Source organism: Argiope bruennichi, chromosome 2 (assembly GCF_947563725.1).
Source record: "Argiope bruennichi chromosome 2, qqArgBrue1.1, whole genome shotgun sequence".
NCBI classification, from domain to species: Eukaryota; Metazoa; Arthropoda; class Arachnida; order Araneae; family Araneidae; genus Argiope; species Argiope bruennichi.
Window position 1 is genome coordinate 54,022,110 of NC_079152.1, and position 12,080 is coordinate 54,034,189.

Consider the following 12,080-nt stretch of genomic DNA (forward strand, 5'->3'; position numbering starts at 1 on the left):
TTCATTGAGATGCGTTTTAATAGTAAGTTTCGGATAAAAGTACTTAGGAATTGTTTATGGTGAAGAACTTTGTTGTTTAGTGAAAGTGGTCAATTTCGTCCAATTAATGGAGTTATTAGATGCATTTTTATCCAGAGTGGATAGTCATGAAAGCTAAAATAAGAAAAAAATATATATAAATTTTAAAACAAAATGTTGCCAACAAAATAAAATGAAAAAAAAATAAATAAGATCCATTAATGATATACATTCAGAAAAGAAAAATGTTAAATCTTGCTTGTGCTGTAAATCAATCACTACAATTTTGTATTTTAGAAAATAGATACTTTTTAATGCTTTCATTTATATTAAAAAAGGGCAGACCACCACTTCTGAACACAAAAGTTTAATTTATCGACATAAAATATAATTCTACATAATATTTTCCATAATTATTCGAGTACGAATCACTATTAACAGGAAAACTCGGAAATTTCAAGTTCTGCTTTCTTTTGCTTTTAAATGATAATGATAAGAATTATGGAATAATGCGTGGACTTTTACTTAATTTTAAATTGCTAATTTCGTATTTATATAAAAAAAATAATACAGTATTGCACCCAATTGTATATAAAAAAATTACTGAAGCTAAGCCTTAAATTGGAAAATTAATCTCGAAACATTTCAAACAAACAGTTAATTTTCCTTTTATTTAAAATTAATCATTTTAAATTAAAGGAAATTTCTGTAAAATACGATATTATCTTTGTCTTCTATAGCTCGTCCATTATGATATTATATACTACATTACTTATCATTAAAAAAAATCACCGCAATGGTTTTCGGATTTTGTTCTTATTCTTCTTCTTCCCTGAAATATTTTGGACAACTTCAAAGTTTCTTTACCTAATGAAAAAATCGTTTGCTACAAACGATAAAAATGAAACATTTCCATATGAAAATCTAAATCGTTTCTAAAATCTATCACGAATTCTCAAACTTGGCAGTTTGAATATTTCGCATAAAAGCCAGAAACTACAGGGGGGGGGGGGGAGAGAAGGAAGGAGTGTCTGATGAACAAAGGCAGTTTTGCGACGATAGAAATTGATATGCTCAATCTAGGAATAGAAGCAATTTTGATGAATGGCGGACATTTTTATCCACTCAGTTTCTTAACTGTAACCTTGACTATCGATAATTTACTCACGTAGTAGAGAGATGACATAATGGGCTACTTCACTACAGAAATTTCAACGGTTTCTGCTCTATTCTAACAATTTCAGATTACAACTGCATATTTTACCATTATTATTTAATCATCTATGATGATACCTTTCATGCCTTGCAATAGTATTCTGTTTTCGTACATTTTTATACCAGTCATTGTTTCTTATGTGCTGGAAAAATATTTTGGAAGCCTTTAGTTTTCGTCCATAAACGACAAGTAGCATTCCGTACCCACCAAGTCCATAAATCTTTTGGAACAGTCTTCAACTCTGTTTTGGGTCGGTGTAAACGTTGACATAAGTCACACATCCAAGGATATAAATGGACAGAGTATGTGCCTTTCCATTCAAAAAAACTGTTGTACCAAGACTGGTTCTTTGCAACTCCATGTAAATGCTTAGCAAGATCCTCAGGTTTAGGAAACTGAGTTGCATCTATATAAGAATTTGGAGGTGCTATGGCCTCATAATTAGCCGCACCAAAAACTACAGGAACAATGTCATACTGCAAAACATTGAAGAATTTTTCAGTTATATAGTCTTTGCAAATAGAATTTTCAAAGGAAAGATAAAACTTATAGTTCTTCAGTAGCTGATAGCACTTTTCAGACTGAGATGGCTCGCACTTTCTTTTACGGCTGCATTTGCCATATATGTCTACTTTGAAATGTTTTCGAAGTTCTCGGATGTAAGCTTCACGCTTGCTTTCAGTTCGGCAATTACTTACCATCCACAAAGCTTTATTTGTTTTGTTTTTTATAATGCTTCCGCGTGCGGGGACGCTGGCATGACAGGCATTTTTATTAGGAACGACTTCACCATATTTCACTTGAACATCTGAATCGGAACGATATGTCATGGTCCAGTTGAAAAGAGAACTAATCAGACGCCATTTAAGAACTGCATACCGTGGAGGCTCCATGCTATAAAGAATCCATATTTGGTCGTTTCGGAATCTTTGAGGTATATTTGAAGAATTGAGATCTGGTGCATGGAATAGAATAGCATCGGCTTGATGTGCTGCAGATTTATTTGCTGTAGCGTAACAATTACTTACTTGGCAGTTGTAACGATCAAATGTTTCCCGACCTTCTTGGAAGAAATAAAAATCTTTCGAATATATTTCGTTGAAATAAGTCGTCCACAATAGTATTAATTTTGGAGAAAATTTGTTTTCTTCAGATTTATTGATCTTAATTCTCACTGTTCGAACTTGCCCAATGACTTCTTTTCCTTTAAATTCTTGAAACTCAGAATGGCTGCATAATATCAAAGCAGTGTTTTTGGCTTTCCCAAATAATTCTAAACCAAAAGGCAACAAGGCAAATAAAATTGTTGACAGCAGCAAAATTCTGTATGATCTGTTACGCACAACGCAAGAAACAATTCTTTGTTTAGCAGATGTTAAATGCAGATTTGTAACATTTCTTTTTTCCACCATTTTCTTTTATAATAAAGCATTTCTAAAAGAAAAAAAAAAAGAAGATTTATTAATTGGAAAAAAATTATCAAAAATTTTCTTTCTCTCTCAAATAATTAAAAGGAAATGCTGAGCAGTTTTGCTTTACATTTGAGTTAAATTATTTTAAATAAGAAATGGTAATAATTAAAAAAAATTCTCACTAAAAGTTAAATTACGTTATTAAGCATTCTAGGAAAAAGAATATAATTTTAACCCCTAAATATTTTTAAGAAAGTTCTCTTTTAAAAATTATAAAGTTCAACCTTTTTTTCTTCTTTTTTTTTGCTGCTGTGAGAAAATTTAAAAAGTTAGTTTCAAATAATATAAATATGATAAATTATAATTGGTTGATAATTAGCCTAATAAAACGAGACATTCTTCACAAAAATTTCTTTTGTATCGAATGAAATATAACTTAAAAAGAAAATACAGCAACATCTTTCGCATCCAAAATCAATTGATTTGCAATACCAAAATAATAACACTTCTGATGATATTTAAATCCGAAATTTAACCACATGAGTTAAAAAAAAATGTTTAATGGGTTTGTGAAGATGAAGTAAAGACTTAAGTAAATATAAACAATTTTATTCCTGTTACTATCTCACTTGATGGCAACGTAACAATTGAATACAAATAAATGAAGGAGAAATGGCAGATTAGCAACTAGGAGAAATGGCCTATTTTCAATTAATCATTAGGGAGTTGCCTAGTGCCAAAAGAAGAAAGTTTTAAAATATTATAAGCTTAGTTTCCAAATAAATAAATTTGAAGGAACAGAAAGTTCTATGCATTATAAAATATTAGTTTGATAATAGCACTATTAAATATAATTGTTGAAATTCCAATCTGTTTCATTACGTGCAGTGAGTTATTTTATTGCTTATAAACAAAACTACGTTCTTAAATGTAACTGTGCACAATCGTGAAGTGATAACGCATTCGTGAATCTCAGTAAATAAATAATAGTATATATATTTTCACAAAGTTAATGAAAATAACCTAAAATAAGTCATTAACATACTAATTAAACCAAAGATGTGAACCTTAACCGACAAGTTTATTTGAAGCACCTCAAAATATGAATTCCCTAGGATAGGAACAAAATACTTAAATTTGCCATTAGATAGGATAGGAGAGTGTGAACACAGAGTTAACATGTAGATTAAGAAAAAAGAGAAATGTAGATTTTCAATAAAAATTGCCAACCATTGTTAATCTATGTCAGCACGGTTTGCCATAAAATTTCATTATAAATAATGAATTTTTTAAAAAGCCTGAGGTAATCCTATAAACAAGAAAATTTCAAAATTGTCATCAAAACAAGAAATGAGGAATTTTGTTTGCTATAAAACGTATGGTAATTTAAAAATGTTTAATTTTGTTTTTCTGAACCATAAAATGGTTTTATACGTTTCAATTTTAAAACACGAACGATTTTCAGTACTATTTAATTGCGCTTTATATATCGAAAAGCTGCCGGCGTCCTTGACTAGGGGTAGCGCATCTTCCCTGTGATCTGGGCATCCCGGGTTCGAGTCCTGGTTCGGGCATAGTTGTTCTTCGTCTGTGTTCTATGTGTGAGGTGTGTGAATGTGCCCCCTTGTATAAAGGGGTTGCGCAAGCGAGTGTGTGAGTTTCATCATCATATGAGCTAGAAATCAGACTTCTTCTCTCGGGTGCTCAGGGGTATTTACCTTCAGAAGCTACTGCAACCCCTTTCAGTGGCAACGCGGACACGATATCATCATATCGAAAAGCTTGGTAAATCAAATCCGAATGCTGCAGTTTCTATAAACTGTTCTACAGAATAAACCAGTTAGCTCAATAGAAAATTTTTTATTCAGTGATCTTCCACTGTTGCCATATAAGATAGACTTTATTCTATAAATAAGAAGAGTACGTTGATGACTTTCTATATTCATTATAAGAAATGATCACACTCTTTGTTAAATATTATTGTTCCAACAAAAATCTATGATTTAGTCAGCTGATCTCAAGTTTATCCACAGCAATATTAACAATCTGAGTAATTATAAGTTGTAAGAAATATTTACTTGGTATAATAGTTCTTAAAAATGTTAATGAAAAAAAAATGAATTATTGAAAGTAATGTAAGTATACAATGGAGTGTAAGTTGGTAATATTATTTTTCTGGTTTCATTAAAGAAGAAATTATATATTGAGGAATTTGCACTTGTAAAACACGACCTATATTTTCACAGCATAATATTTATATTTTTTTCTTATCTAAATTAGTGCATTTCAATAATATTAATGTGAATAATTTGAATGAATAATTGTTATAGTAATTTGCAAACCTTACGAAACAATAAATAGTGTCCTCATGGCTCAGTAATATTCTTTTAGGATGCAATTAGGTTTTCAAATGGATTAATTGATTAAAAATATCATGGCCGGAACGAAGGTGGCGGATTACTTCAATAATTCAGTCAGGTGACTGCTTTTAATGATTTCATCATATTTTCTGACTAAGAAATTGAAAAGCAACAAACGTCTGCGATACTGAAAGCATATAGGTAAATATTTTTTAAATGAAATAATTTATTCTAGAACACAATAATTAATATCCATAACACAATTTCCATTTTTAAAAAAAAGTTCTTTTAATTAAATTCTTGAAAATTTAGTCAGGATTAATGTAAAGCTTGGATCGTGTAAAACGATTAATGAAAGCCACATTGCGCCTGCTTTTTCATTGCCACTAATGAAATAAGGCATTGTGAATATACCTGTAGCAAATTTTGGATTATCTAAATTATGCAAAGAATTCTGATTAGCAGGAATAATTACCAGATTCCAAAATTTAGGTGGCCTTTAAATTTCAACTAGATTACTGTTGAAGAATTATACTCTTTCCGTTTGTGAAGTATTTAAATCTGAGTATCACTGAATAGTTGTGGCTTCGAGAAACTTCCAAGTTACTTGCTTTTATTTTTTTTCTTTATTTTCTATTTTACTAAGACTCTATTTTGTTAATTATTGTTAATCTTTGTTAATAATAAGCTTTCTGAAAGGTCTATTAAAAGCTTTAAATATGTCAAGGCATATAGAAGTAAGTCATTTTTGTTGTAGGATATGGAATTGCAAGCCCAAAGATCTTCTCAATTTTTGTCAAGATATCGCGGATAAAACGTGGAATACAAATTAATTATTTTTAATCTTTGTTAATAATAAGCTTTCTGAAAGGTCTATTACAAGCTTTAAATATGTCAAGGCATATAGAAGTAAGCCATTTTTGTTGTAGGATATGAAATTGCAAGCCCAAAGACCTTTTCAATTTTTGTCAAGATATCGCGGATAAAATGTGGAACACAAATTTATTTGAATAGAAAATTACAAAGCACAAATATTCGTATGCATAAATAACAATAAATGGGGCATGTCTCACTTCCCACGATAAATCCTTTGAATTTTTACTTTCTCCTATATGTCGAAGTATGATAATCATAAAAAAAATTAAAACTCAGTATTTTGAGGAGCATCCAGATTTCAGACTTCCCAGAATCCGAAGAACACTTGGAATTATGCATGCCTGTGAACATAATAATTCAAATAAAATTTGGTATATGGTCTTTACATTAAATTTGTAAAATTCTGTCAGACGTTGAACAAAATCCATTCAGAGGAAGTCTGTCTGTCTGCTTGTCAGAATATAAAGGAATGCGATAAATACAAAACGCAAAGAATTAGACATATAAAATTTGGTACATAGTTTTGTAGATTATGTAGATATATTTAATTAGTTGGATATAGTTAATAAGATGCATTAATGGTATGGATAATAATTATTTAGTAGCTTTGAGAAAAAGGGAAATAAAAAAATGTGAAAGGAGATAAAATTTTACATTATAAAACTTTGGTAAAACCGGTCCAAAGAAAGTTGGCATGATAGAACTGTAGATACATTCAATCATAGAGGTTTCGCCGGAATCTTGTTGTCCATGGGGAGCTTGCGGTTGTAGGGTTCAATTTCATGGATTGTAATATTATCATTTTTGTCTAATTATTTAAAAAAATTATTGACAATTTCTATAGAATTTGTTTATTATAGAATGGCTGAGATCTCGGTATATATTATTGTTCCGGATAAATATATCCTCAGTTATTTTTTTTTAGTGATTAATCGATGGGATACAGTTAATATACTAGCGAGAGAGTCAATCTGAAAAATTCTCGCATAATCACTAGGGATTGCAATACCGGACCAAAATCACTATACCGGTATTCGGTATTTTTTAGATCTTAATACCGGGATACCGGTTTTAATACCGGTATTAGAAATTTTAGAAAAATAAAGAAAACACAGGTGTTTCTTTGTTTTATTTGCCAGTTTTATTAGAAAGGGTAAATAAATAGGACAAAAAATAATTTGTAACTTATAAATTATAACAGTATATAAAGAATCACGAAAAAGTAAAGGAACAACTTATTTATTTAAATCACAAAAAAATTGTAACTATCATTATTCAGTCCGTGGTACTAATTCAAATTTTTGAAATGTGATCTCAAAAACATAATGCATCGATTGTTCTCTCATTAAGCCTGAAAAGTAATTTTGTGCAAAAATTACTAGCTGTCGAAAACGCTCTTTCGGCATCTACGATAGTTAGTGGTACTGTTAGCAATGCACGATATACTTTTTCCAAGTATTTACCTCTAAATCCCTCATCTTCAAATAAATCGATTTCTTATCGGATGGTTTTCTGTATTGTATTTTGGTTCGTTGAAATTTTCTTATTTATCGCTAATTCTAATTTTTGTTCAAGAGACAATTCCTTTTCACTATCGACATTAGTGTCATCAGCATCTTCGATAACTGAACAGAATTCTTTTGAATGTGGATAGGTTTGTGGGTAAAAAATTTTAAGAAAATTTACTATAAACTTAATCAGATTTGAATTGGTTATTTTCTTTTCTAGATTTTCATTTTAAAAATCATTATAATTATGTAAATACCATTTGACATTTTCTATTTCGATATGCCTTTCTTCTGTGCGATTTTTGAATGTAATATATAATCTTCAGATAGTGATGTGTGCTGTTCTAGTGTGATGTGTGCTGTTAGGAGTAAACGGTGCCAACGTGTTTTAAAATCTAATATTAACATATATTCTGTTTTATTTTCAGTTAGTATGTATTTTAATAATATGTCATCTTTTATAGAGAAATGTTTAAATATCGTAACAATTTTTCGAACTTTATAAATTATAGGAAGCAATTCTTGATGGGTTAATATTTCATCCTCATTAGTAATAACTTCTTCAACAATAACATTGTTATTATCTTCATTGTCAATATCACTCTCACTCTTACTCTCTTCAAAGTTGGAATCCGAAGTTTCTATATCCACAGTATTTGGATTCTTCTGTTCTTTATTTTTTTGGTATAATACATCTATTATTCTTAACTGCATTCCATGAGCATAGCACAATTGCTGATTTGCACCAATCAACTTTCTAACTTTTTTTCATAACTGTTGCTCCATCAGTCATTATGGATACAATTTCTTCTTTCAGGGATAATCCATGTTTACCTAATTTAGATTTAAGAAATTAATTAAGCCACTAATTAGTTAATTAATTTCGCCCGTTAGGGAGACATAAAAACAAAAATGTATACTATTTTGCTATGTTGGCGATCCCTGAACATATAGTGGAGACAATTTTAAAAATGTCTAGTAAATACCGAAAAACCGGTATTTAAACTTGTGAATACCGGTATTACAAAATTGTACAAATGGCTCAAAATACCGGTATTCGGTATCCCGGTATACCGGTATTGCAATCCCTAATAATCACAAATAATGGTCTGTCCATATACCTCCTCTACTTCTTCCAGAAAAAAAATTATGGATTTTCGATAACACCACCAAAATCTTTCAAAAATAGTAATGAAATACAGATCTTTGCCATGAATCTTGGATTTTTTATGAATGCTATTTTGCGAATATATATTTTTAACGCCTTTTTGCAGATAGAATGGTACTAAAATTTGATACCGAACTATAATTGTAGTCTTAAGATCATATACCAAAAAAATTAATATTCATTGATATAAGCCATTGCATTTATGCGTTATTGGATTTTCTAGCATGCGAAACTACAGATTCATGTATTTGACAACATTACCTTTTGGGAAATTTGATTCGAAATCTGATACAAATCAGCATTTTAGATGCTAACCCTGTGTACCAAATTTTATTCATCTAGCTCTTTAAGATTTGTAGTTATCGAGTTCACGTGTACAAACAACCAGTCAGGCATTTTCTGAGTGGATTTTATCCAAAATATGACAGAAATCTACGAATTTGATTGAAAGTTCTTATACCAAATTTCATCCTTTAGCTCAGTGTTTTTGAATTAATTTGAATTTTGAATAAATAATTCACTGACAGACAGACAAGCATAGTAAAAAAAAATATGATTTTCGAACTCAGGAGGTTGAAAACCTGAAGATTCGTCAGAATGATATTAAAATTTCATATGAAAATCCATTCTTCGTCCTTTTTTCCGATTTTGAGAAAGTATATTTAGAGTTATACAGTTAACATTAATTCCAAAAATGTGCTTTTTTGGATTTTAGATCTAAAATGTGTAGATTCATAGGACTTTCGAGGGTGGCGCGGCTATAATTGTTAGAAAATAAACATCTTATTAGATGTTGCTATCAAACCGAAAAACTTCATCATATTTTATTGAGCATTTTAGGGATAAGGACGAGCTTAAGATAATTAGATAGCTTTTATAACTGTTATGTGTGTTCGCTGATTATAGATAATATTTCTATACCACACCATCATTTTCTAGAACTCATTGTGTCATGTCAATATTTGGTTAGTTTCTTAAATTAAACTTCCAAAAAAATTTCGACATTTTTGTAGGAATTTTTCTTTTGAATACAGAACTACAAACACTTTTAACCAGTCATTCCTTTATTAGAAAAATGCTTATAATTTTTATAAATTCTCTAATCATGACCTAGCCTGTTTATTAAGTGACCCCCTCCCTCCACCATGTCGATCATATTTATTTTAAAAAACCAAAACACCATTTTGCGAATTCAGTAATTATCGATCTTATTCATGCTTTTAATGAATACAAAGTACAACTTAACTAGATTAAATCATGAATAATATCTATAAATATCGTTTACTCGAAGTCCTGGTCTTGGCATCTATTTGTAAATACTTACACATATATTTTTTCTTTTCACAAAAAATAACCATTGAAAATTATAATTAATAGCGGGAAATATTCTTACATGAAAATTAATTAATCCTCGAAGTGAAAGGCACCATTAAGAAAAATTAATCAAACTCATGTCGCAACATTAAAAAAGCTGACAGAAACCACGACTAATAAGCGGAATGATTGCTACATAAAAAGAATAATAAATCCTAAAAATACAGCTGCTTCAAAGATAAATCAATATAATAACCTTGCAAGTGACATGGATGTCTTAATTTTAGCTCTTGTTTTTGTGTATTAAATTTCTTCGATGTTTTTAGTATTGCTGTTGTAGTTAACGGCCTTGAAAATTTTGTTTAAATCAGAAGAATTGATGCGATTAGTAACCAGCTCTAAATTTCAAATACATTTTTTGTAAAGAAAACAACGAACAGTTGATACAATCACTCAATATTTTATAAGAAAAAATCTATTGTCTATTTGTAAATCTATCAACAAATTAATGTCTCACAACTTTGAATCAAAAATTCATACACATTTATATATAGTTTATTTTATAAAATTCGAAATTCACGAAATAATAATTTATTCCTAATTCGGTCATTACGTAGAATGCTGCATACAATGAGATTCAATTTTTTTAATAATCATCAATCATTAAATTAATCGATTTTTATTTTACTTAAAGAAATTAAAAATACAATTTTGTTTATTCTGATATATATTAGTACATGAAATATTATGGATTCAGCGAAATAGTTTTATTTAGGGAAAAAAAATCTTAAAATTTTATAAGAATGTTTTAATTCGTAATTACTTGAATATTAAGGATGACAAATATATAGGAATATAGTAAAGCACGTCATACATTCTTTTTAAAATTTATCTGCTTTCTTTTATAATAAGTTTTGCGTTCATCAATTTTAAAATTTGCATACGATAATTTTTAGTCTTGTTCACAAACTTCAACCATAATATCAAATATTTTCTTTCTTGCGATTAGAACTCAATAAAACATAAATATTTGTTTACAAATAAAACAAAGTATTGAGCCTAAAATTATTGTCTAGAAAAACATTTCGATTGAAATTTTATAAAAACAATTCAAATAATTAATTTTTAAAAAAAGAAAAATAATTATGTAGCTTACCTATGATATTTCTGCTGTGAACAGCAAAGAAGTTGGTTGATGTATGTTGTGATAATGAAATTTTTTCGGAAATGCTTTCAATTTCTGACTCTGAATTTAGTGAATAAAGGGTATAAAGGAAATAAAGGGGAGCAATTCTGTCCATTCATTGCTTTCATACGCATGCGCTATTTCATAATTCCGGAAGGTTAAGCCGGAAAAGAGAATATAATGAATTGGATATAAAAGCAATTGAAATATGCTGGAATTTTTTAAAATCAGTTTTTGAGAAATGCTAATTTTTTTTGTTGTTATTCATGGCTTATCATCGTGCATCGCAACGTATTATTGTGAAATTTTGTCGTGTCAGATATTAAAAAAAAAGACTATGATATAAAACCTATTCATTTTAAATATGAATGTTTATGCGTTTAAAATGTGAATTAGAAAGATCAATGAACCCGACGGAAAAGCAATAGCACGCAGAGAAATCAATAATACAAAAGGTTCACTTGTAAATAAGTTTTAAAATAGCAACATTTCTAAAAAGAATTTAAAAAAAAATTTATTTTAGCAAGGTCACTGAAAATTTTTTAGCAGCACTGAAAATCATCAAAAAGAATGTATTACATGTGAACGTTTAAATAGTCATTAAACATTCTCTTTATTCTAAAAGCAAAAACTGAATCTGTTCTTCTATCGATTATTTGGCATGTTTCCACTTATGGACAATTCTAAGAATTGTCCATAATCTTGCGATAAAAATTGTACTAGGTTTTTTTTCGCAATTTAATTAACTTAAATGGGAGCTTAAAAAACATTCTATGTATCCAAAATTGGCTTTTTCGGTAGCTATTCGTTTAATTTTTGCTATCATTTTAATACTTTCCAGGAGATAACTTAGTTTAGACATGAAGGATATAGTGAGAGAGACCCAAATCCCATCCAAATTTGTTCCTTTTCCTTAGAAATATTGATTTCTTATCCCTAATTTAGGTTTTAACCAATTAGGGCTAACTAACTGTTTTTACTAATTTTTTAGGATTTGACCTTCTTTTAAGCTTTGTAACAGT

General features: G+C 29.2%; 1 protein-coding gene across 1 annotated transcript; it reads right to left on the minus strand.

Moving 5' to 3' along the window:
- Window positions 1–1,295: 1,295 nt before the first annotated feature.
- LOC129961845 (alpha-(1,3)-fucosyltransferase C-like) lies at window positions 1,296–11,149 on the minus strand. Its single transcript, XM_056075429.1, has 2 exons — window positions 11,029–11,149; window positions 1,296–2,668 (listed from the first exon to the last, which is right to left on the minus strand). The coding sequence occupies exon 2, from the start codon at window positions 2,644–2,646 to the stop codon at window positions 1,360–1,362; it is 1,287 nt and encodes a 428-aa protein (XP_055931404.1). The 5' UTR covers window positions 2,647–2,668; window positions 11,029–11,149; the 3' UTR covers window positions 1,296–1,359.
- Window positions 11,150–12,080: the final 931 nt, after the last annotated feature.